This window comes from Rhinolophus sinicus, chromosome 12, assembly GCF_057876585.1.
Source record: "Rhinolophus sinicus isolate RSI-liver-muscle chromosome 12, RSI-T2T, whole genome shotgun sequence".
In the NCBI taxonomy this organism is placed as follows: domain Eukaryota; kingdom Metazoa; phylum Chordata; class Mammalia; order Chiroptera; family Rhinolophidae; genus Rhinolophus; species Rhinolophus sinicus.
The window spans coordinates 39,158,648-39,184,395 of NC_142512.1; the positions used below are offsets into that span (position 1 = coordinate 39,158,648).

The 25,748-nt window shown below is 42.9% G+C and overlaps 1 protein-coding gene across 6 annotated transcripts in view; it reads left to right on the plus strand.

Annotated features, from left to right (window-relative positions):
• The window catches only part of WIPF2 (WAS/WASL interacting protein family member 2), a 38,935-nt gene extending 13,281 nt beyond the window's left edge, over window positions 1-25,654 (plus strand). For 5 of the 6 annotated variants that reach the window (XM_019747704.3, XM_074320670.2, XM_019747703.3 and 2 more), the window contains 7 exons: window positions 5,864-5,995; window positions 10,486-10,618; window positions 11,331-11,447; window positions 11,792-12,448; window positions 18,106-18,312; window positions 20,454-20,555; window positions 20,785-24,614. In XM_019747704.3, the coding sequence (XP_019603263.2) occupies window positions 5,933-5,995; window positions 10,486-10,618; window positions 11,331-11,447; window positions 11,792-12,448; window positions 18,106-18,312; window positions 20,454-20,555; window positions 20,785-20,825 (1,320 nt within the window). In that variant the 5' untranslated portion in view covers window positions 5,864-5,932 and the 3' untranslated portion in view covers window positions 20,826-24,614. Of the gene's footprint in view, window positions 1-5,863; window positions 5,996-10,485; window positions 10,619-11,330; window positions 11,448-11,791; window positions 12,449-18,105; window positions 18,313-20,453; window positions 20,556-20,784 lie in introns of all 6 variants that reach the window. The other variant, XM_019747702.3, reaches the window with a different exon arrangement.
• The last annotated feature ends 94 nt before the right edge of the window (window positions 25,655-25,748 follow it).

A 25,748-nucleotide genomic window follows, 5' to 3' on the forward strand; every position in this document is an offset into this window, starting at 1 on the left:
TAATACTTTGGCATCTATTAGGTAGTTTAATATATATTTATTGAATGGATTAAGTGGTGGGTGCTCAGTAAATATTTATTGGATAAGTGAATTCATGAATGAATGAATTCAGCAAATTAAAAATTTTGAAACTGCACTATGTGCATAGCCTCATGTTTCTTCCTTTACTCTTTTCATAGATAAATAACCATCCTTCTTCCTTTTCTGTTTCTGGCACATTGATTCATCCTTTGCTGCTTTTTTCCTTCATTGAGACTTGCTTACTCTTTCAGACAGTGTTACTCTTTACTTTTGTTCAGTTAACAAGTGACTATGGAGCACCTACCGTATGCTGTGAAATAACAGGAGAGAACGATAGAAAGACACGGTGCTGTCTGTGCTTCCGCGCTCATTGGGTAAAACGGACATAGATACATGGAATCTTCCTCTAAAGTTGGATTCTTAGTTCAGGGCAATGTCTATACTGGTGTCACTGGGACACCACAGGGTGGTTTGAATCAGTAGTTAAGTGCTCATCAGAATGAGGTGAACTTGATGTTGAATTTGGAATCCAGTTTTAACATAAACCTACCCATTCACTTTTTACTTTTTTTCATTTGTCGCAGTTACCCTTAGTTTCCTGCTATTAAATCTGTTTGTCTAAAACCTGGTTGAGAAATGTACAATGTGGACTTGCTCATTTTGAACTCGTTTGATATGACTGTTTTCTGTGGTTGGTTGTCTTATTGAATGGTTGTGAACAGCTGACTTATCAGTGGGGTTTTAATGTCCATGCTTAGAAAGTCTTGCCACTCCACCTACCTGGGTTCTTGAAGCCACATTAAGCAAAGCTGTAGTTCCTTCTGGCTGGGATTAAAATACACCAAACAAAAACCCCCTTCTTTATTATGTGAATTTCTTTGTCCTAGAGCAACTGATTTTCTGCCAAACAATTATTATGTTCCATCTCTGATACTGTTAGAAAGATTTATTTTGATTTGAACTATGGAATCAGAAGAATTCTATTGGAGGGAATGCCTGGAATCTTCTCTTGAAGACACAACTGTCTTTTCAAGATTATCTGGAGACAGAGTTCTAGGCATAGCTGTTTATCCAGAGAGGATCTTGAAATGTCTCTTACCTATCTCTGTTCCTTTGTATTGGAAAGAGTTTTAATAGCATATTAAAGAATTGAACATGTGTGTAAGAAAGGAGAGATAATTTTCTTGTTGACAACCCAAATTCCTACTCATGACTGGTTCTTGTAAGGTGGAACCAAGGCCCTTGAGGCTTTGCTGAGGGGAGGCAGCCTACTTTTTAAGGTCGGTATTTCTCCCTGTGGGATTTTGTTGGGTTCTCCGATACAAAAACTGTAATTTACGCTGTAATCAAAGCCAAGATTAAAGGAAAGTACTGTTACCTGAGGTCTCTAAGAATGAAAGTAGATGGCATTAAGATTTTAGATTTTTTTTTCCTTTTTAAAATAACTCGCAATTGAAACCTGAGTTTTATAACAGCAGAATGCCGTTTGAATAAAGGCCTCAGATTGTTGTAACTAGGATACCTCTTAGATGATTTTAAACATATGAAAAAAACAACGAAATTGGATTCTTTATTTCTCAAATGCAAAAGGCAATAGTCAGTGTCTTTGTACTCAGGAAGTCTCCTGCTCTTAAAATGTAGGAATATTTGGGTGAAATATTAGGAAGTTGAATAGGAAAATAGATTTGGTCTTTTGAGGAATAGAAGAAAGCACTTTTTAAAAGTTCATTGCTTGATTTTATGAAGACATCTGAATAAATATGACATCAGGAAGATTTGAAATAATGCTCTCTGATCTTTATTTAAAAGAAACTGACTCCTGAGGATGTGAAAAGCTTATTATATCGTGGTTTTTATGATGGACGAGTTTAAGAAGGGGATGAGAATTGCTATGTTGCTGAACTAGAGGCAATCTCAAAATATTTCTGAAAACCAGGGACTCTGAAGAGCACAGATAGTGAGGCTTGTTCTAATTTAATAGATCAGAAAGGAAAGACTTAAAATTCTGTCGAGAACCCTCTTTTTTCTTTTTGTGTTTAATCTCAGGTTTAACCTCAGGAATGTTAGAGTCTTAAAATTGCAATAGACAGTGCTCCAGAAGATCTGAATTTGTCCTTTTACTAAAAATAATTGGTCACTAAAATTTATCTTTCTGTCATAAAACTTTATGAACTGTTTTTGGTTTATTTTTTGAAAAAAATTTGTTTTTTATTTTGCAATTATAGTTGACATGCAATATTATATTAGTTTCAGGTGTACAGCATGCTGATTAGACGTTTATATACCTTACAAAGTGATCACGTCGATAAATCTAGTACCCATGTGGCATTGGTTCATTTGTTTTTAACTAAAAGCACTTCTCAAAGCATGCCCTCTTCATTGGATTACTGATCGTAAGTGTCAATCCTAAATTTGTTTGAATAAAACTTCTTTGGGGATTTTCAGGGAAAGGAAAGTTGTATTGATTTAATTTTGCATAAATTGGGCTGCTCTTGGAAAACATACAGAGCTGTTTGTATTTTATCACTAGAGGAGAAACTTGGAGTGGGTTAAATTTTCATTTGGAAGCAATACCAGAAAATTGCTAAGTCCAACCAATTTCCAGTGGAGATTTTTTCCCAGTAATTAGTGAAATAAAATGGGCTCAGAACATGAGTTCAGATCCTAACTCCACAGTTTACTCCTGATTTATCTTGGGTGGTCACCCGTAGGTCAGGTTAGTCTTTCTCTCTAGTGCGCATGTGTGCACTCCCATTCCTGGAGCTTTAGTGTCCTCACCTGTAAAGTGGAAGCCGTAATACCCTACTGTAGTATAGCATTGCATACTAAACGTCACTGCTGGGAGTGTGGCGTGCATGCGTACAGCCTGTGGAGGCAGCAGCAAGCCTGAGAGCTACTGCGGATAGCCAACACTACAGTCACTCACTTGTGAAGGCGGTTTTTGTTTTTTAATCTATTTTGAAATTGGAGTTTGAATTGCACCTACTTGAAGAAGGCATTTTTAACTGTGTAATGTATTAGTGGTCTTTTGCAGTGAGTGACTTTAGAAAAAGATTTGCCTTGCTAGAGATCACTGCTTTGCTTATTAATAAGTGGTGCTCACTGCATACGGTTGTTCCTTTAGGTCATTTCTTAACTTTGTAGCATGTAGGTTGGATCACCTGTGGATACGGGAAGAATTAGGGACTTGTCTGAATCTCTTTTCCAGATTATTCTAGAAGACTGTTTCAGCTGTGGCAGTGGCAAATGTAGGCAGAACTGGCAACTCAGAAAAGGCAGGAGCTCAGGTGACTGGAATTAGTTGAAAATGTTTGTTTCCAAATAGACAATTATTTTTAAAATAGAAGAACATTTTTTTTTCTTCTCTGTGTTTCTTTTATTTTAAATTTGTGTGTCCCCCACTCCAGTGATAGATATTCTCTGCTTATGAGGATTTACTATTCTGATCAGTTTTAAAAGTCTAGTGTGTTAGATCCCTGGCAAAGAAAGACTAGACTTAGCTTTGAAACAGAACTGAGAAGGTATTTCCCTTGGAGGGGCGTCAGTTGCTTGTTTCTTGAAGTGAGTTCAGATTCCATTCTCCATGGGAACCACCTAGCCAAAGTACTGCCCAGTTCTTTGTCTGTGGTTGGAGCAAAAAGCCCTGTTGGCCAGCCAGCCTATGCTGGCATTACACTGGAAGGAGCTGGGGTTTGGAGGACCTTCACAGTCATGTTTCTGATCAAATTCTGCCCAACGACAGAGGTTCTGGGTTTTACAGAACCTTTGGAATATTTGCCTTTTCCTTTCATCATTCCCAAGGCATTGAGAGATTTTGATCACCCCTGTAGAGTTCAGAACCAAATCTCCCCAGTGGATGGCCGTGCTGGTTGGATCTTTTAGACTTGGCTTGGTACACATGGTTAACTCTCTATGCTAGGAGGTAGACATGGTCACCCGTCTGTGTTAGGGGCTACATGTGAATTTTCCTGTGACCTGATCTCATTAATCACCTTGCTTGGAAGCATTTCTTCCATGGATTAATGGATGAAGTTGATTACCCTTTATTGAACCTTTCTTGTCATCTGCAAGTTGTACTCACAGTGGTCATGTTATTTTGGCTTTAATATATTGGGATCAAGAAGTAGAATTTCCTTGGGACAGCTTTTTGGGGGTGGTTAGTGTTCTTGAGTTTCGGTTTTATCTTTGCCCCCTACTTTAATGTCTGATGGTAAGACAGTTCCCTGACTTTAGTCTCATTTGTAAAATGAGTATCACTTACACAGTGTAATGGAGGGATAGCTGGATAGTTTTTTTGTGACCTGATAAGTAGCTGAATTCTCTCATGGTATTTATGCTCCGATCAGATTCCAGGGGTGTGACTATACTAGGGGCCAGTAATCTATGACCCGTGAGTCAGACGTGATCCACTGTCTGTTTTTGTATGGCCCATGAACTAAGAATGATTTTTGCATCTTTAAAATGTAACAATCAAGAGAATGAGAAGACAGGCGACAGACTGAGAGAAAATATTTGCAAAAGACACATTTGATGAAGGACTATTATCCAAAATAAACAAAGAACTCTTAAAACTCAACAATAAGAACACAGACAAACCTGATTAAAAACTGGGCAAAAGACCTGAACAGACACCTCACCAGAGAAGATATAGAGACAGCAAGTAAACATATGAAACGATGTCCAACTTCATATGTCATTAGGGAATTGCAAATTAAAACAATGAGATACCACTACACACCTATTAGAATGGCCCAAATCTAAAACACTGACAACACCAAATGCTAACGAGGATGTGGAATAGAACGAACTCTCATTCATTGCTGGTAGGTACAATATGGTATAGCCACTTTGGAAGACAGTTTGGCAGTTTCTTACAAAACATACTCTTACCATATGATCCAGCAGTAATGCTCCTTCGTATTTACTCAGATAAGCTGAAAACTTGTGTCCAAACAAAAACCTGTACATGGATATTTATAGCAGCTTTATTCATAATTGCTAAGATTGGAAGCAGCAGGATATCCCTCAGCAGGTGAATGGATAAACAATGGTACATCCAGATAGTGGAATATTATTCAACGTTAAAAACGAATCAGTTATCAGGCCATGAAAGTACGTAGAGGAAACTTAAGTGCATATTACTAAGTGAAGGAGGCCAATCTGACAAGGCTACATATTATATCATTCCAACCATATAACATTCCAATTCTAGGACATTCTGGGAAAGGCAAATCTATGGAGTCAGTAAAAGATCAGTGATTGCCAGGAGTTGGGGAGGACGGAGGGATGAAGAGTCAGAGCACAGATTATTTTTAGGGCAGTGAAACTATTCTGTGCGATACTACAATGGTGGGTAGTTGTCATTATACATTTGTCCAAACTCACAGCATGGACAGCACCAAGAGTGACCCTAATGTAAACTATGGACTTTGGGTGATAATGTGGTGTCAATGGAGGTTTGCTTGGAAAAAATCCAGGCTATAGTGGGGGAGGCTGTGTATGTGTGTGGGGAACAGGGTTATGTGAGTACGGTCTGTACTTTCAGCTCGATTTTGCTCTGAACCTAAAACTACTCTAAAAAAATAGTTTATTCATTTTTTTAAAATGTCAAAATAAAACAAAGAGTAATATGCCACAGAGACTATATATGGCCTACAAAGCCTGAAATATTTATTATCTGGTCTTTTACAGAAAAGGTTTACCAAGCCCTGGACTATGTCACAGTAGAACTGGGAAATGAGTTACTTAGGTTTTCTGATGTCATGCCCAGTGACCTAGTTCTCCTGGTACTTACTGTCTCTAATGGCAAAGTTGTTCTCATGAATTTCTGTTTCATTTGCAGGTATATGAGTGACCTAAAGCTGCAAATTAAAACGGAGAGAGAGCAGTGCCAGCTGCGAGCAGGGCAAGGATGCCAATTCCTCCTCCCCCTCCACCCCCACCTGGTCCTCCTCCACCTCCCACTTTTAATCAGGTAGGTAATCCTTCCACCCGCTATCTCAAACCTTAATGGATACTTAGGGCTTCCTGGTATAAGAGTGAGAGTACTCAAAGACGTGGTGCAGGAAGAAGGAGAAGAAACAGGTAACATCTGCCCTTATCAGCTACTTCTGATTCCTGAGAAGTCCTCTTAGGACCATACTGGCTTATCTTGTTTTCTTGTCCTGGTTCAGTTTAAATAGAGATTAGGACAGGTAGGAACTGGCGTTTCCCCCTAAAACTATTTGTTCTCTAAAGGTCTGCTTCATTTCTCTGGCATCGTTGAGAAAAAGGATGGCAGTTTCTGATGGTGGTTTCTTGCTACCATTTCAACTCCTCCTCTTCTCCAAATCAGTTCATTTTAAAACCAAGTCCGTTACGTCTTAACACCTCATCAAGAAAGAAAGTTTATGGAATGTGTTAGTAAGAAGACTTAAAGGTTTGATAATGGAATTTTAAAAAGCAGTGTAGCTTCTTAACCGAGGAAGCAGCCTCTTTAACTATATCTGGATTGTGACATCTGGTGTCACCTGAGAAAGAAGCAACCTGGGTGCTTTATCGCATTTTTGTAAATTTAGTGAAAAAACTACAGAGAATGAATATTCCAGAGGTGCACGCACAGTGTTTAACAGATGAGAAATTGTGCTATAAAGAGGGAAAGTGACGTGCCTAGCTAATTTGGTTCTGAACTACCACTAGAAATCAGGTCTGCCAACTTTTCTTTTTTATCTACTTTTCAGACATTTCACTTGATATGTATGAATCCCCTTTTTGGATGAAATTTTATTGGAAGCCCAGTAAGTGAAGTAGATGAAAGTAGAGCTGCTCTGGTTATAGTGGGATTCAAGGACCCAAAGGATATTCTTGGATCTCTGTAACCTCTTGGATTACTGCCCTGCATCATGCTGTCTTTGTCATTCACTCAATAGCCTTTTGTTGGGGGCTTACTGTGTGTCAGGGACTTGGCTAGGCATACAATTTAGAAAATCCCCATAATTTCACTCTGCGCTTACATATTGTTTTACTCTTTTACAACAAGAATTTACTTATATAATTGAAAGAGAGGGGAAATATGTGGATAAGCAAAAAGCAAATAAAAATCACCCATAATGCCACACCCAGAAATGAGACACTTTCGGCCTTTCTTGTTTTTACCTTCTTCCGCCTCCCCCCCACACTCCAGTTCAAGCCGTTGTTTCTCAGTCTAGTTGTGTAGGGCATAGTTCCCTGGCCCATGCTGGTATTATGAGCCTTGCACTCCCCCCGGCTGAGGCAGTCAGTCGCCTTGGCCATTCTTGGCCTTGGCCATTCTCGGCCTTGGCCATTCTCGCCAGCTGCCGGCCACTCACGATGGCTGCTGGGATGGCTGCTGGCCATTCATGCTGGCTGCCGGCCACTCAGCTGCTCATGGTAGCACACGGTAGCCCAGGGCAGCACACACAATAGCCCATGCTAACCTCCAGCTGCTCACGGCAGCCCAGCTCCAGGGAGAGCTGTTGTTCACAATCTTAGCTGTAGAGGGCGCAGCTCACTGGCCCATGTGGGAATTGAACCGGCGACCTTGGCCTTAGGAGCACAGTGCTCCAACCACCTGAGCCACCGGGCCAGCCCAATTTCTGCCTTTCAAGAGCTCCCAGTATAATGGATAAGACAGATAAGTCAACATTTGAGGCCACAAAGAAGGGCACCTTACCTGGTGGTTGGAAGGAGAGGAGGCAGTCAGAGGAGGCTTCTGGGGGAGGTAATACTTGAGCTGAGTCTTAAAGGATGAGTAGGGGTTAGCCAGAAAGAGAAGAGGGAGGGAGACAAGCAGACTGTGGAAGGATGCTGATTTGTGAGAAAGCACAGAGGTTTAGATTATTGCTTGAAAAGGGGGGGGTCCATGGTGGGAGGTGAAGCTGGAGATGTGAGCTGAGGTTTGGATTTTTCTCCCAGTAAAGATGGGGAGGTGTTGAAGTATTTTCAGGAGCCGGAGTAACCTGATTGGGTTTGTATTAGAAGGGCCACTTAACAGTGTGGACAGTGGGTTGGGAGTTGAGATTGGAGACAGAAACCTGTTGCAATTGAAAATTGAGGGTCTGGACTAAAGCAGTGAGGATGGAGAGTGGAGACAAGAGACACTTAGAAAGTAAAATCTTTGATGACAGATGGCGGAGTGAGGAAGAGGAAGGAGGTTTGGATGACCCTAGTTTGGCGAATCAATTGATGATGGTGCTATTTACCAGAAAAATGTTCTCTTGTAAATAGCACCCAAATGCATCCAGGCATTCCCAAGCGTAGAATGATGGTGCTGTTTGTGGAGAAAGGGTGTAAGCTCAATTTTGGATGTGTTTAGTCATATTTTAATAATAATTTTCTCTTTACAAAAGGAGTATGTTCAAGAAATTGATGAACTGTGGATAAGCTAAAAGGAGCAATTACCCATAATGCAACCATTCGTAACGGTTTTGTATATATTCTGCCCCTCCCTTCATTTCTATCTACATACTCTTTTTTTAAAAAAATTGTGCTTTATATATTGATTTCTCATCTGCTCTTCTTACCCATTCACACATTGTGAATGGCTTGTCATTAAATGGTTAGTGAGATCATTAAAAAATTTTTTAGTGTACTAAAAATGTGGGGGAAAATTAGAGAATACCAACAATGACAGAAAATGTGAAAAAGTATCTATAACTACCCTTTGTTAACATTTTGTATGTTTTATATATTGATTGTAGGAAAACTAGAAAATACAGATAAACATAATTATTACCCGAAGTTAACTTTTGCTGGTATCAGCATATATCCTTCCAGAACATTTCTGTATGTGTGCATCTTTTTTCTTTCAAATGTAATCTAGCTACTGTTTATTGATCTTTTATTGTACACAAGGCACTGTACTAAGCTCTTGAAAAGTGTCATTAATATCATTTCATTCTCAAAACTACTCTGTGAGATAAGTTCTCCTGTTACTCCGATTCTATAAAAGAGAAAACTGCAATCATGCCATGTGTATTGTTTTATAATATTTTTTACTTGATTGTGGCAAGCATTTACTGCTGCAGAGATACTTCTACATCTTTAAGATCTTAACTGGCATCCCATTGTATGGTTATCATGGTTCTTTTTGGTTGAACTTTTAGATTATTTTCAGTGTTATGCTATTATAAGCCGTTGTTTGCTATATTATCAACATCTTTTTGCATGTCTCCAGTGATTTTCTGAAAGTTAATTCCTAGGAGTAGAATTCTTGTGCTGGACTTTTAAAAGGTGTTTAATTACATAAATTACTTTCTAGAAAGATCATACCAATTTACCTTACTGCATGTAGTGCAAAAGAGTACCTGTTTCCCTGAAGCCTTCTGAGCATCATAGGGCAGTTATTTATTCTGCACGTTTTTTGAACATCTGCAGCGTGCCAGGCACTGCACACCGCTGCTCATTGTCGTCCCTGCCTTCATGAAGCTAGCAGTCTCTTTAGTTCTAATTTTAACCTTTACCAGTTTCATAGGTAAATACTAGTACTGTTTTCCCCTGCATTTCTTTTATTGTAGTTGAATTTTGTTTTCATATTTGCTGGCTCTTTGATTACTTTTACACAGTATTGTTCATATCCTTTGCTTATTATCCTATTAATTTCTAAGTCATCTTTATATTTAATGCTTTATAGATTTAGGACACTACTTTTGTGTCTAGCATATGTTACATTTGTTACAGATGATTTTTCCTTCTGGTATATCATCTGTTTATTTACTTACTTTCCTAAGTAAATAATTTGTAATAAACAAGTCTGTCCATCTTTTCCTGCATTTTAGTTGTCATGCTTAGAAAGTCCTTCCCTTAGCTATTTTTTCACATAGTATATCTATGAGTTTTTTTTACACTTAAATGTTATAATTCAGCTAGAATTTGTTCGAGAGTAAGCTGTGAGGTAGGTATTTAACTTTATAGTTTTCCCCCAAATTACCAGTGATTCACACCTTGTCTTTAATAATCTACTCTTTCTGATGAAATATACTTTCATTATTTCTTAAATAGGTCTGGGTCTGCCTATGAACTTTCTGTTTTGTTCCATTTATCTAACTGTCCGTGTGCATCTGTTGTAGTTGGTCGTAGGAATGTTTCAGGATTTAAATGAGATAATGAAAGTAATATGCTTAGCACAATGCCTGAGCATAACAAGGGCCCAATAAATGTTTGCCTTGCTGTTGCTGATACATATAAAGCAACTAACACAGAAGCCTAGTGCATAAGTACTCAGTAAATATTAGTGCAGGCCTTCTAGCAGAAGCTTCTGAGTAGGAGGGAGACCTGTACCCTTCACAGAACAGGAGAAAAAAGACTAAGAAGAATGGTGATGCGCATTGATACTGCTGTTGGGCACAAATATCTGATTACGTTGGACAGGCATCTCCTGGAATCTAGTTTGGCTTAAGGCATTTATCCTGAACTTGTGATGAACGGGACTCTTGGCGGTGAACTTCCATTTCCCTCTTCCTCCAGGCAAACACAGAGCAGCCCAAGCTGAGTCGAGATGAGCAGCGGGGTCGCGGCGCCCTCTTACAGGACATCTGCAAAGGGACCAAGCTGAAGAAGGTGACCGCCATTAATGATCGGAGTGCTCCCATCATTGAGAGTGAGTCTGAGCTTCCTTTCCAGTGACCCACCCGGATCCTAGGATTGATTTGGAGACTTGGTTGTCTTGTCATTTTTATTGTTGGGTCTTAGTGGAAGAGTTTTGTCCTGGGATATTCTTTGGCTCTCTTCCTATCTGTTCATTTGAATACCTTAGGAACTTCTTTTTGACCTTTGGGGAGCATTCTCCGGTTGAGACTCCCATCTCTTGTGTCGCTAGTGCCTGTTAGGGCACATCCTTAGCTGTTCTCTGCGGAGACGATCACAGTTCTAAAAACCACTCAGCTGAAGCCAACTGTGATTTTATAATTGCTACAGGGTCCATTCTGAAAGGCCTCTGGGGAGTTTGCTCACACCTGGGTCCCTGAGCCATTAGCTCCCCCACCCCCCTTACCATCTGGGACTACGAGAGGAGAGCCCAGAAAACTCTGTTGAACATGTCTTTATCCTGGTTATCCCTCTGGCCTAAATAAGGGAAGATTGGCTCCTTGTTCCTTTTGTTTTTCTTTCATCACTGCAAAGAGTTTCATTGTCACATGAAGCTGTGGAGCAGAGAGTCCTAGCTTTTTTTTTTTTTTTTTGAAAGGCAAAAGCAAGATAGGTTTGTTTGCAAATTAGAGCCCAGGTAGACGAAGAGTTTCTCCTCAGAATTGACTTGATCACCAGCTTGGAGTATATGAAATGAAAGCCCTAATAGATGGTATGCTTTTCAGAACCCAAAGGAAGCAGTGGTGGTTATGGCTCTGGAGCAGGTGGCCTGCAGCCCAAGGGAGGTCTCTTCCAAGGAGGAGTGCCAAAGCTCCGACCTGTGGGAGCCAAGGACGTTTCAGGTATGTGATAAGTGCTTTCTTAGGTTTATTTCCCAAGTATGTTAGTTTCTGACTGCTCCCTCATGGTCCATCGGGGATTGAGGAGTGTGGCAGAGGCAGAAGGAGGAGTGGGAGTAGGGGAGGAGTTACAGAGTAGAATAAAGCAAAGGCATTAAATAAGAATGTATTCCGTTTATGTCAGTAGTGTTTGTTAATGGGCCCTGAGCCGGATTCAAACCGAGTCCTGTGCAAATGCTTTCCTTGCTGCTGTGCAGGTGGCACTGATGAGGCTGGGTGAAGTAGAGATACTGACCGACAGTATATCTCGAGCTCTGTTGACCCAGTGCTGTCTGGTATATTTGTAGAGAACCTAGTTGGTAAGCCAGCCTTACACGTCCCCAGTTCTCGAGCTGCTGCCCCAAGGCCTCCAGTGTCTGCAGCCAGCGGGCGCCCTCAAGATGATACAGACAGCAGCCGGGCGTCCCTCCCAGAGTTACCCCGGATGCAGAGACCGTCATTACCGGACCTTTCTCGGCCTAACGCCACCAGCAGTACGGGCATGAAGCACAGCTCCTCCGCCCCTCCGCCGCCACCCCCGGGGCGTCGTGCCAACGCACCCCCTACACCTCTGCCTACGCACAGCAACAAAGTCCCGGCCTACAACAGAGAGAAACCCTTGCCGCCCACACCTGGACAGAGGCTTCATCCTGGTCGAGAGGGCCCTCCTGCTCCACCCCCCGTGAAACCACCTCCTTCCCCTGGGACTATCAGAACGGGACCAAGTAGCCAGTCCCTGGCTCCTCCGCCGCCGCCTTACCGCCAGCCGCCAGGGGTCCCCAATGGACCTTCCAGTCCCACTAATGAGTCAGCCCCCGAGCTGCCACAGAGACACAATTCTTTGCATAGGAAGACACCAGGGCCTGTCAGAGGCCTAGCACCTCCCCCACCCACCTCAGCCTCCCCTTCTTTACAAAGTAATAGGCCACCTCCCCCAGCTCGAGACCCTCCCAGTCGGGGAGCAGGTAAGTGCCTGGAAGCACCTTTTTTTCCTGTCATACTGAGAGTTGAGCTTATCTTTTCACTCTTCCCCAAAGCTCTCCAGTGATTGAAGAGAATAAGAATTCACTTACTCTTTCAACACGTTTATTGAATTACTTTTTATGTGTCGGACTCTATTATTAGGGAAACAGCAATAAATAGAAGAAATTCCTGTTCTCCTTGACAGTCAAACAAATAAATTAGTAAAAAAAATATGTAACTACATAGTATGTATATACTTTAGAGAAATACAACGCGGAGAAGGGGGATAGGATATTCTGGGGTGGGGTGATATTTCCAATTACAGGGGTGTGGATGGGGGTGGGGTCAGGGATCAGGGAAGGCCTTACTGATAAAGTGACAATTTGGCAAAGATCTGAAGAAAGTGAGGGAATAAGCTAAACAGGCATGGAGAACAGCAAATGCAAAGGTCCTGAGATAGGGGGGTGGGCAGCAAGGAGGCCATTGGGGCAGGACTAGAGTGAGTGAGGGGAAAAGTGGCAGAGCATGGAGGTCAGAAAGCTAGATTTCCGTGGGAGAACATTGTATGTAGGACTTTGTAAAGACTTTGCGTTTTACTTTGTTGGGAGCCCCTGGAGGGGTTGGAACAGAGAAGTAGCATTGATTTACCTTTTAAAAAGATCCCCAGCTCTTACGTTGAAAACAGACTGCAGGAGGACAAAGGTGGCAAAAGGAGACCACTTAGGAGGCTATTTCAATAAAGCGGGCAGGTGGGTAGGACCATGGCAGGTTTGGAGGAAGATAGGTATTTGGTGTTGGGCAAGTCAAGTTTGAGGTGCTTGTTAGATATTCAAGAGTAAATAATGAGTTGGTGATTGGCTCTCAAATTCTGAAATTCATGGAAGAGGTCTGGGCTAGAGAGAGAAATTTGAACGATACTGAAAACCATGTGCTGGGTGAGATCACCTAGGAAGGGACTGTAGTGAAGAGGTCTGAGGCCTGGGGCCCTCCTGCATTAGAGGTCAGAGAGATGAAGGGTGTCAGGTCAAGCAGAAGGAGCTGAGAAAGAGCCTCCAGTGAGGAAGGAAGGAGGGAAACAGAGTGATGGGAAAACTCCAAGACTGAGCGAGTGATCGTGTCCAGTGCTACCTCTGGGTCAGTTAAGTTGAAGCCTGAGAATGACATTGGTTTCAGCAACATGGGAGTCATTTTTTGGGACTGCCAAACAACATGGAACCCTTTTGAGTAGTTTTAGTGGCGCGGTGGAGGTGAAAGTCTAATTGGGATGGGTTCACAAATGGAGGAATTGGAGATAATGTAGAAATCCCTTAAGGAGTTTTCTGTAAATGCGTGTGGGGGGTGCAGATAAATGGAACGTGGGATTGAGGGTTAGATTTGTTTTCTTCCGAAGGTGGGAGAGATTTCAGCATCTGTTTGTATACGGATGGAATTGTCCAGTAGAGAGGGAGGAAACTGCCTGAGGAATGTCCTTGAGGAGGCCAGAAGGAATGGAATCTGATCCATAGGTAGATAAGAACACAGGTAGTTCTTCCATCGTAACAGGAGGGAAGGCAGAGCATACAGGCATCGGAGCAAGTGTGGTGGTAGGAGCATGTGGACAGTTTCTTTTCGTTTGCTTCTGGTTTGGCGAAATAGAAAGCAAGGACATCTGCTGAGTGAGGAGAGCGGAGGAGAGGGAGATTTGAGGAGAGAGAGAAAAGGGCTTGCAGTGGTCCTGTGGGAGCGTGGGGGAGTGAATGGAGTAGGGAAGTGGGCTTAGGATAACCAGGAACAGGAAAGGCCCACTCGTGATTAGGCTGGGCCTGATCCATTTAGAGTGAGGTTAATCAGCTTGGTGCATTTGCGGATACTGAGCTGGGCAGAGTTGTATTTAAGCGGGGTTAGCAGTGCTTAGGCACATGAGACTGTAAGGGAGAGTGGGGCGAGGGAGTTAATTTCAGGATGTGTGTCAAGGGTGTGATTGTAACAATGGCCTGTGTTCCTAAGTTGTGTAAGGAGGGGGTTAAGGAACCTTAGAAGAGGTAGATGAGGTAGTGTACTCTTTTTACAGACAGCGTAACTGAAAGTAGAGAGCGAGGGAGACCATGACAGCAGCTCTCCGGGGCGTTTTGAGACCCAGGAATTGGGGCTCCCACATCCTCTTGTATCATTGGACTTGGAGCCACATCCTCCTCAAATGGCTTTTGAGCTTTTATTTTGAACCGTCAGTCCATGCAGGTATAGAAGTTATATCATCAAGAAACTTGTATTGAAAGCCCGTTAACCTGTGCTGCTGCTTGTTAATTACATGGAGATTTGTACTCTAGGAGAGCTGGCAGCCCAAAGGCAGTCGTGCAGTGACCTAGTCCTTTCCTTACCTCGCATCTTCCTGCCTTTAGCCATAAGGATATCGTCCTAAGGTGGCCTTTGGTTCTACAAAGTTTAGGTTAAAAAAATTTTTTTTTAACTTGGGAATTTTTTTTAAAGACCCTTTATCTGAGCAGAGCCTACATCTTCTTAACCCCACCCAGGAACAGAAGTGGAGAAAAATGCAATTTCTGTGTATTGAACTGAGTAGTTTTAAATGTCTGCAGACTTCTTGTGTCCTACTTCTCTGTTCTTTCTTTGTGGATTCTTTAGAAAAATATGAAGTTATAAGCCATTTTCTTCTCTTTATTAGCCATCACCAACCCTGCTTCTCGTGTCAGTAACCAGAGTGGAAGTTCTTAAGAGTGGTACACTGGAAAAAAAAAATTGAGATATTTTAGAGATCTTTTGAGTATTGGCTTTTATTTATTGATTCTCTGAGTTTGTTCCCTCATCTGTTAAATGGTGTGTTCACAGTATTTTCAAAGGTCGTTGTAAATAAAAGTTATTTATGAAAGTGCTTTATAAACGATAGTATGCTGATGAATGTTAGAAGTTTTATGCAAAGGACTTTGAGATAGTTCACGGACTTACCTCTATTATTACCTTATATTTAACAATATTACGCGATAATGTACTTTTTTTTAAATTTTATTAAATTTATTGGGGTGACAATTGTTACTAGCGATAATATACTTTTGTTTCTATGTGAATTGTTTACATTTGAAGCAGTGTGGGGTCTTTTCCCTTCCCAGGGTGCTCAGGAACCAAAAAAATCTCACAATATTGGTCCATAGAGTTTGTTTCCTGAATTTTTCCTTTGCAGAGGAAAACACTATTTTTAAGGGATATTTTTTCTTTTTGAAAAATTGATTCCATTGTGCTGTGTGTGTCACAGCTGGGTTTATCTTAGATTACAAAAGGCAGTCTCCCACCCCAAGGTTTCTATTACAAATTGCTTCTTTCTTAGGGTCCTTGGGTTCTGGGTCTGTCACTTGAACAGTCTTAAAACTGGCTGTGACAGAGCCCTGAAACTTGCTGGAGATGGCAGGCCCGGTTGGGATGCCCCTCCCTGAGGGAGGGAGGGAGTTGAAGAAGCCAAGTGAGTTGCTCTTGGTCCTGTTGTGTTTTGCCAGTTCAGGCTGGCTCTCCTTACTGCCATCTGCTCAGTGTCTAGCTAGTGTCTGGCTAACCCTGTCTACCTTACTTTCCCGGGCCCTGCCCTAGGAGTCGATACAGATTCTTGGGGCCCTGAGAAATCTGGGCTTTAGGGAAATATTTTGAGGATAACCTGAAAGAGCTTCAGTTTGGGCAGAGTTGGAATGAAAGCAAGGTTCAGAGACCTGCTGGGCGATATTAAGGAGATTTCCCTTTAAGTATTGCCTCTAATGGCCCCTGTCCATACTTAGACCTTGAAAAGACTGAGGGAGAGTTGACATTCTGAGTGTACCTTATGGGAAGTGAAAACTAACATTTACTGGGCCTGCAGTACCGGACCCCTTGCTGCAGCATCCCATTACGGTTTCATGCTTAACTACGGTCAGTGTACAGAGATTCTGACAGTAATTCTGGAGCGACAATAAGATATGCTCATATTACTAAAATAGTGTTTTCTGTTAAGCTGATTAGTCTCCATGTACTATTTAGATAGCAGCTATTTATTGGACATGGCATAGGTACCAAGACACACTTCCATCTCACTGGGTTATAAATTTGTTGGGGAGATAAGATACATAATACTTGCAGGAGTTACGAAAAGCAGTGTAGGGGTAAGAGAAAGAGCAAACGTGTGCTGGGTCTATTAGATCTGTGACCTTAGACAAATAACCTGTGTCCCAGCTTCCGTATTTGTGAAAAGGGGATAATACCACATACTTCGCAGGGGTGGCTGCAAGAATTTTTAAAGATTTACTGAATAAAATGCACCCAGGACAGTGCCTGGAACAGAGTGGATACCAAACAATTGTAGCTGCTATTGTGAGTTAATGCAAAGCATAGAAGTAACTAACTTAAACACATTAGAATGTATTCCAGTGGGGGTGCCATTTCTTCACACATGCTCTTGATGTTACCTTCTAGTTGGTGGCAAATTTTTGTCCTTAAGGATGTATTTGATTTTTGAAAATGGCCAAAAAGTGAGTCAGACATAGGTACGAATATTTTTGTTACTGTTGGTGTGACCTCAGAAATGAGATGTGACCATCATATAATAATATTTATGGATCTGTCTGATAAACGGGGTTTCGAGGCAATTCTGAAAGAGGTGTTCCCAGTTTCTTAGAGCAATGAGAATATCAGTGGCGATACGTAACTTCCACAGATGAATTTACTATATGTGTATGTATCTTGAAAATCACTCGCTTTAGTCTGTACTAGTAAGTGCTAGAGTAAGTGACGTGGCCTATAAATGCTCTGAGTGAGCCCAGAAGGAGGGGAGCAGAATAGAGTGGATTGCTTCCGGAAAGCCTTGAGAAGATGGAACCTGCATTAAACCTTAAAGGATAGATAGATTTGGTAGTAGAGGAAGAGCGATGGCATTTCCGAAGATTGTGGGAGGAGTCACAAGAGCGGAGCATACGTAATTTGGTTTATTTAGCAAAGGCTGATTGAGTACCTGTCCTGTGCGGTACATTTGGCCGAGCTTGGGAACTCAGATGAATGGTCACTGCTCTGACTTATACACAGTATACTGGGGAAGAGGCCCATATAATGAATAATCAGAGTACAGCAGAGTGGTAGAGAGGCACAGAGGGGACGGTGGGGTGCAGAAGAGGGGTACCTAACCCAGCCTAGGAACCAAGAAAGGAAGGAGGAGAAGGTGAGATCAGACTGACTGACGTGGTAAGAAAGGAAGATAATTGGGAAACCCAATCGGGGTGGAAGCTAAGGATTCGAAACTATGGTGTAGGAAATGCAAAGCCTTTGCAAAAGTTTGAGCAAGTATTTTGGAGATCTTAGTCAGTTGGTGGTCTGCAGAATGGATTGGCAGAGTTAGGGATTAGAAGCAAGGCGAACATTTGGGAAGCTTTTTGCAATAGAACAGGCTAAAAATGAGAAAGCCCTGAATTAGAATTGTGGAGGAAGACACGGGAAGGCAGGGAAAAAAATCATCAAGAAGAGGTGGAGTTCCTGCCTGACGTGTCATGAGAAATGAAAAAGGGTCATACGTGTAGTCTGAACTTGGGTATCTGGAAGAATGGCGATGCTGTTAAAGAAACAGGGATGAGAGGAGGGTGAATATGGTATTTAACACGGTGCCCACAGCCTCTGAGCCTCTGCATCCAAACCTAACTGCTTCGGATTTTAATTCCAGCTCCTCCGCCCCCACCACCCATGATCCGAAATGGTGCCAGGGATGCTCCCCCTCCCCCCCCACCCTACCGACATGGATCGGAACCTCTGAGCCGAGGAAAGCCCCCACCTCCGCCCTCAAGGACGCCAGCCGGGCCACCCCCTCCTCCTCCACCGCCCCTGAGGAATGGCCACAGGGACTCGATTACCACTGTCCGATCTTTCTTGGGTGAGTAGCTGGCTGTCACAGCTTCCTCGTTCCTGTGGTGACTTACTAATTCCGTGGCCCTTGAGGAGTGGGAATGGACTTGACATCCTTTGTTCACAGCAGGTCCTCTCCCCGACTTTACCTCAGACTTCTAGGCCCTGTCCATTGACATCCCTTTCCTGATGCAAATTCGAGGCATGGTTGCTTTGGGATAGATTGAAGTGAAATCCACAGGTGTCATGCTTCTTCTAAAGCCATTCTCTTGCTCCCCAAGGATCGTTATTTGTGGTTACCTTTTAATTAAGTCAGAGACTTTATCCTCTTCAGGACCATTCAGACAAGAACTCTATGTACCGTGTTTCCTCGAAAATAAGACCTGCCCCGAAAATAAGTCCCAGTTAAGATCGTCAGCCAGACAGACGCATTTAGTATGTTGTGACGATGTTCCAGAAGAAGATGACCTGACTGTATTTGAATAAATGTAGATTGTTGTACATGAAAAAATAAGACATCACCTGAAAATACACCCTAATGTGTCTTTTGGAGCAAAAAGTAATATAAGACCCAGTCTTATTTTCGGGGAAACACGGTTTCTTCCTAGGAAGGAGAGCTCCATTCTAGTCCTTTAAAAACACTACACTGTGGAAGCTAAGTTTCCCGTTAAAGGGGAATACTTTGAAGAGGCATTGTAAATGCCATTTTTATAAGTTAATCATGATTGTCTTGGAAAAAAGAAGAGTTTGTTCTTTGAAGACTAAAATAAAGGTGTGTTTGGTTAAAAAACAAACAAAACACTAACTACACTATGTATATAACATTTGTCTAGTAATCCAAAGCCACTAACTAGCTGTGTTATTTTGAGGAAGTCACTTTATTTCCCTGACCTCACTTCCCTTGTCTGTGAAATGAGGAGGTTGACTAGATCAGGAGTGTGTCAGATTAACTTTTCCAAGGTTATCAGTGAATCTTAGGCCCCACCTAAGAGATTCTAATTCATTAGGTCGGGGATGGAGTTCCAAGCAATGGTTGTCCAGAGGGTATCATTAGACCCTCTGTTAAGGACTCCTGGAAAGGTCTGTACAATTCCTTTCAGCTCTAACACTCTGGATTCTTTTTTTCTTTTTAATAAATTTTATTGGGGAATACTGGGGGACAGTGTGTTTCTCCAGGGCCCATCAGCTCCAAGTCGTTGTCCTTCAGTCTAGTTGTGGAGGGCGCAGCTCAGCTCCAAGCCCAGTCGCCATGTTCAATCTTTAGTTGCAGGGGCACAGCCCACCATCCCATGTGGGAATTGAACCGGCAACCTTGTTGAGAGCTTGCACTCTAACCAACGGAGCCATCAGCCGTCCCTCCGGAAGCTCAGTGGCAGCTCATTGTCTTCAATCTAGTTGTGGAGGGTGCAGGTCACTGGTCCATGTGGGAATTGAACCCGCAGCCCTGTTGTTCAGAGCTCGCGCTCTAACCACCTGAGGCATCCGGCCACCCCCTGAATTCTTTAATGGTTGATTCTTCTCTGACTTGCCCTAGTCTCTTCCTATTAGGTGGACCAGGGTTTTTGCTTTGAAGATAAGTGAACGTGATCAAGCTACACCTGTGAAAAATTTGAACCTTCTTGTAGCGGGGCCATGGAAAGTGGGAGTGGGGGGCCACGAGATGGCTATCCCAACTGTGTTCCAGAGCTAAGTGAGGATAACCTGGGCCAAAAGGGAATTATCTGGTCAGATCTGTTACTAGTTGGTGAGAGAATCCACAAATATTCCCATTTTAAGTTAATTTCTACCAATTTGTGGATTCAGTTCCGTTGGTTTCCCATGGTGATAGTCTCTAAGATGATTATGTTAAAGAATTATATTTCTTTCTCCTCCCATGCAGGCAGCTGGGCTCCTTTCCTGTTATATGCCTGATTTTTCATGGAAAGATTTTTGAAAAACCAGTTCAAAGACTAATTCCTTCATGTAAAGTAGCCTTTGAGCACCTCCTGTGTGCATCTGAGGTTCACAGAATGGTGCTATTGCTGTCCTCAGGAGCTGGGGTTTAGTGGGCAAGGCAGGTCCTCCTGTACATCAGAGTGCACGGAGGCTAGGAAGGGGAAGTTCAAGTGGTGCAGAGGGGTGGGAGCGTGAGGAAGGGGGGCGCGAATTAATATCCTGTTCCTTTTGTAGATGATTTTGAGTCGAAGTATTCTTTCCATCCAGTAGAAGATTTTCCTGCTCCAGAAGAATATAAACACTTTCAGAGAGTATATCCCAGCAAAACAAACCGAGGTGAGAAGAGTAGTCATGAAAGTTTTTCCATAATTGCATAGAAAGTAGAATTGGTGTCTTTTCTTCAGCTCAGATTTGCTTCTCCTCATCTGCATTTTCTTTAAAAAACCTAGTCTCCTAAAATTAAAGGTTAGTTTAAAGAGCCTGTCTCTTATTTCAGGGTTGTTTGGGTTATTCAAGGTCTGGTGGGTGAGCTTGTGTATGTGGTTTTTATTGGTATTTTTTTCAGCTGCCCGTGGAGCCCCGCCTCTGCCACCCATTCTCAGGTGAAGTCTGGCTTGGTCCTGTTCCTCAGGAAAAGGATGGACCCACTCCTCTTCTCAGATGGTCCCTTCTATTCCCCTGCAAACCTGCATGAGAGCTCCTAACGTGTTTCTCCAGTGCAAGCAACCTCTAGACTCCAAGCGTCCTCCCAGCTCACCTCCATCTATGCATCTCGTTGCTGGACTTGGTGATTGGACTCTTTATATTGACAATAGGGTCTCAAACCCTGCATCCATCCCTCCTCTAGCAAGCCCTGCTAGCCAGATGAGGAAAAAGCTTCCATGTCTCCTGCTTTCCTCTTGGGGAAAGGTGCCTTGTTGTGATTGTTGGGGCAGGGTGGAGAAAGGAACTCCTACCTCCTCCTGCCCACTTTGGGGGAAGCTTGGCAGTATATTACATTTCATCATTTAGGAGGCTGACATGGCCAGGACTTGGGGGAGGGGGAATTTTTAGTGAAACAATCTAGGAGTTTGCAGAGAAGTGATCTGTTGTAAAGGTCAGGTTTGAAGAAAGGACAAGGAAATGGGTCTGCTTTATTTTTAGGGGTATTTTGGTTTTGTTCTTACCCCACCCCCTACACTCACCCCAAGGATAAGTTGGATATAACACTAAATACTAATCAGTTGAACTAAACATCTAATACAAAGAGAGGGTGAAATAAACTGGGGAGCCTTTTGGAGCTAGTCAGTTCGAACTCTCTGCAGCGAAGGGACCAGGAGCCATTTGAATCCTCTGGGACTCCCTGCCCTATTTCCTCAGGGTGCTGAGGCTGAGGGATGTTTTCCCTCCCCCCACCACCCAGCCCTCAAAAGAAAAGTCACTTTCATTCATTCATTCCGGATTCACAAACCCCACAAACTTCCAGATGGAGTTCAGAAGATAGGGCCTGGGCCTTGGCCTTACCCTTGACCTTGAGTTCACCTTAGTCTTTTCTGATTGGCCCTGAAGGTCACCAGCCCTTTCAGTCCTATCCAGACACTTCAGCCCCAGGGGTGCTCCACGATGATAAAGAAGGGAGGGGTGAAGCACCTTGTAGAAAGGACTAACTCTGGGCTCCAAAGGACTGACTAAGGCCTAATCCTTGCAGAGTTCACAACCCATCTGACTGAACAGACTCTTTCTGTTTTGTCCACCACCCACCACCCTTGCCTTCCCAAGACTTGCAGGGGTTAGCACAGCAGAATAGAGAAGGGAGAGGAAGCTTATGGGGGTCGTCCAGGATTTCTCTGTGCCAGGAAGTGCAAAGACAGGTGAGGTGTTCCTCTGCCCACTGATCTTCCCTGGCAGCCAGCAATGTGTTGTTTCTTCGTCTTCCAGGTCCTAGTTAAAGAACACAGAGAAAATGGAGGTGCCCGATCTAGGCAGGAACTGAGCTTGGATGATGGGACAGGGACTTCCCCTTCTCCGACAGTGTGATGGGGGCTCCTGGGCTCCACACACACAGATGGTTTGGTTTGCTACAGCTCTTGCCAAGTGCAGAGGCTACTCAAAGCTTGGAGTCAGTGGAGGGAGGCCATGGCGATTCCTTGAAATGGTTGAGGAAAGTCAGTTGAAAAATTTCACCAGCTACATCACAGGCTTCAACCACCTTAGGGATCTTTCTGATCAGTTGGATCACAGACTAAGGGTCTGTGCCTGGTGCCAGGTGTAACCTGAGTCTTCCAAATGCTAGATGGGACAGGACTCCACGTGGGGTATTTGTATGGGATTGGCTATCCTTTGTCATCCCCTGGACCACATTGACTCTTGGGACAAACCAACATTAGGTCTGTCACCAGACTTCTCCTAATCATTATTTATCATTTTTATTTTCACATCTCTTAGCAGTTATCTCCCAGCGATACCCCTAGCATCCTGCCCTGAATAGAGCTGAGAAAAGGGATGCTAGTGGAGCGAAAGGGAGAGAGTACGAGACTGGATACGGCAGCAGTTCCAGGGTAGATGCTGACCAGTTACTGATCTTGGACTGTGAAGTCTTCCCATTTATTTTTGAAATGGGAGTTGATGCCTTTTGTACAATGTTATCAAAGTGTATTTTTCCCCCTTTACTCAATTATGGAGCATCAAAATACGTATCACAAGTAAAAGCCAAACCCCAGCTTTTCATTGGGGCTGATATCTTCCTCCCCTGTGACCTACTGTCCCTCATATTCCCCAGCATTTGAACTGTGTCACATGGGAATTGTATTTTCAGTTTCTCGGCCTCATGAAAAAAGGCCTGGGCCTAGATCTAGTCAGATGGATTTTCTTCTTCAGAGCATGTTAGTGACACAGTACTTATTTAAATGTCTTTGCCTTATACATTATTTGGTCCCTCTGTTAATAACAGATTTATTATCATGTATATTTACTATTGAAGAATGGGAATGTGATCCTCATAGTTATTGATCTATTTTGTATGTTGTAAAAAGCTTGTAATATAGGTTTAAGGTGGGCTGGCTGCAGGAGCACTAAAACTTCTCACCTTTTAAACTGCTCTTTTTATCTGCTTGTGGGAATGTCGTCTCTTCAGTGACAGATTGGGTGGTCTCATGTTGAGGCTGTTGCCCAGTCCCGTTGACCCCTTATCCCCCCTCAGAAGGAAGAGACATTGCCCAACTAAGCATCAGGAAGCTGTGTTAAAAGCCCTTGTGTGGGTTTGGTTTTATGATGTTTTTCTCTAGTGGGAAAAACTTAATACTATAGTTGTTTCTTACCGCCCTTTCTGGGAAGCAGGGCAGTGGCCTCCAGGTTTGTAAATGAGCTAGATGCCCCTCTTCCCCCCTCTTCTCTGGTCACCCAACCTGGGTAAGAGCACTTTGATATTCCAGGTGTGCTTTCTCTGTGTGGGGATTCCCTCCAGCAGCAGAGCCCCATCATCTTCACAGCCTGTGCCCCAGTGTGAGAGTGCTTAGGGCTGCCCCACCCAATGGATGTGAAACTTCTGTCTCCAGAAATTCATCCCAGCCCTCCCAACTGGCAAAGGCAAGGAGACTAGCCACTGGCCATTGCACTGGGGGCATCCCCTCATGCCACGGCTTCCCAACTTGAAACCCAGATTTACCTTCAGGGAGAGGTAAGAAAAAACTGTAAATAGACTTGCTACAGAGCAACTCAGGGTTGGGGTGTGTTTTAATTCTCCTGATCACTTGAAATAATCTGTAGGCTGAATGCTTGTGGGAGGTGGGGGACAAGTGTGACTCCAGGGTCTTCTGTGAAGCTTTGGGGGTGGAGTATAGGGCTTCTGAGGCCCTTTGATGGCACTACACTGAGCTGTCTGTCCTTCTGGAAACCCAGCCTACAATCAACTGCAAATCAAATTCTTCACATTCCAGTTGTAGTCTTTTTTTCCCTATTAAATCTCAGTCCCTGCCTGTGTAGTCAGGGTGGCTTGCTGTAAACCATCCTAATTTAGGGAATGGAAGGCATTACAGCTCTGCCTTCAAGACTCATCTCTTAAAAACACAATGAAAGAAAACTACAACCACCTTCAAAACACATACAAAAAAAAAGGATAACTGTTTAACTGAAGGAAGGGTTTGGTTCCATTCAACTCCACGTTCATTGTGCCTTTACTTGTGTTAGATTTCCGTGCTTTCTTCCCCTCTCCCTCTTTGAAGCAATTAAAATCTTGATAACTGCTGTTTCCTTCTTTCTACTCTTGTTTCTAACATCTTAGTGGGTTCCTTAATTGTCCTAAATCTCATTCCACTAGTGGCAGAGGGGCCAAGCCTACTTTTCTCATGCCTAACCTTATTTCCCATGACGACCAGCATGGAACTCATAGTCAACACTGAATAAAAGACTAGAACGACATGTTTGAAGAGTGTGAGTGTGTATGTGTGTGTCCATCTTTGTCTGCATGTGGATCAGTTTCTTTTAAAAATAATTTATTGTATGATTTATTTTGGAGTTATATTCTGATTCCAGTGCTCCCTCCCAATTAGCGTTGATTCCCCACCACTTCCACTAAAATGTATAATCTGGTCTCAGGTTGGATTCTTTGGTACATTTGTTTCTTCTGGATGCCATGCAGTTTAATTAAACCTTGCTTAAAAACAAAAACAAAATACTGGAAACTGTGTACTCTTGTCTGGAATGCCACCTCATTTGGTGGCATAGAGAGGGGAGAAAATCTGTTGCCTCATATTCCAGGTCGTGTAGTGGTTTGACTCCAGAAGTATCTGCAGCTTCCTGAGGGTTTTCTCTCCACCCCTCTGCTGTGTTTTGAAAATCACAGTTCTAGTTAGCCATGCTGACCGGGTGATTCTAATAGCGTTGGTCATTATTTATATTTGCCACCTAACTTCCCTTTGCTTATGATTTCAGGGAACCCAGGACACCCTCTGGCCTTGTGTCCTTTGTTTATAGCCCTATGATTCTTTCTGCCTGTGTTGTATGGCAGATTCTCACTACAGCATGGAAGAAAAGGTGGGGGCAGAGCATGCAGACCTTGTGTGTCTATTTTTATGTGGGTATTGGCTGTTTTTCTTCACTGCTCTGTAAGTTGAAATCTTAGCTGGCTTTCTTGAACTTTGACTTTCGGTGTAAAAGTTAAACCAGACATTCTCTGCTTACTAGGGTCAGCCAACATAATCACCACGAAGACTCAATGAGCTTAACTTACACTTTCATCACTAGCAAAGGTCTTGAAATTATTTCCCATACTGCTCCATAATGAGTATGTGTATGAATCACTTGCACATAATTTAGATAAAACAACCTGAGGGGGAGGGTGGGAAGGAGGAGGGAAAAGCCTCCTTTCATTTTCATCCATACTTGCCAAATTGGCTGAATTCCTGATTATTTGGCCCATCGTTGTTATTAATATGATTAATAAACTACCTATTTATTGATTTAATTGTTCCTCCTATGACTTTAAATAGCCCTCAAATGGAGCTTGCCTAAATGACCCTCAACTTCCTAACCCTATAAGTTTTCTCCATCCTA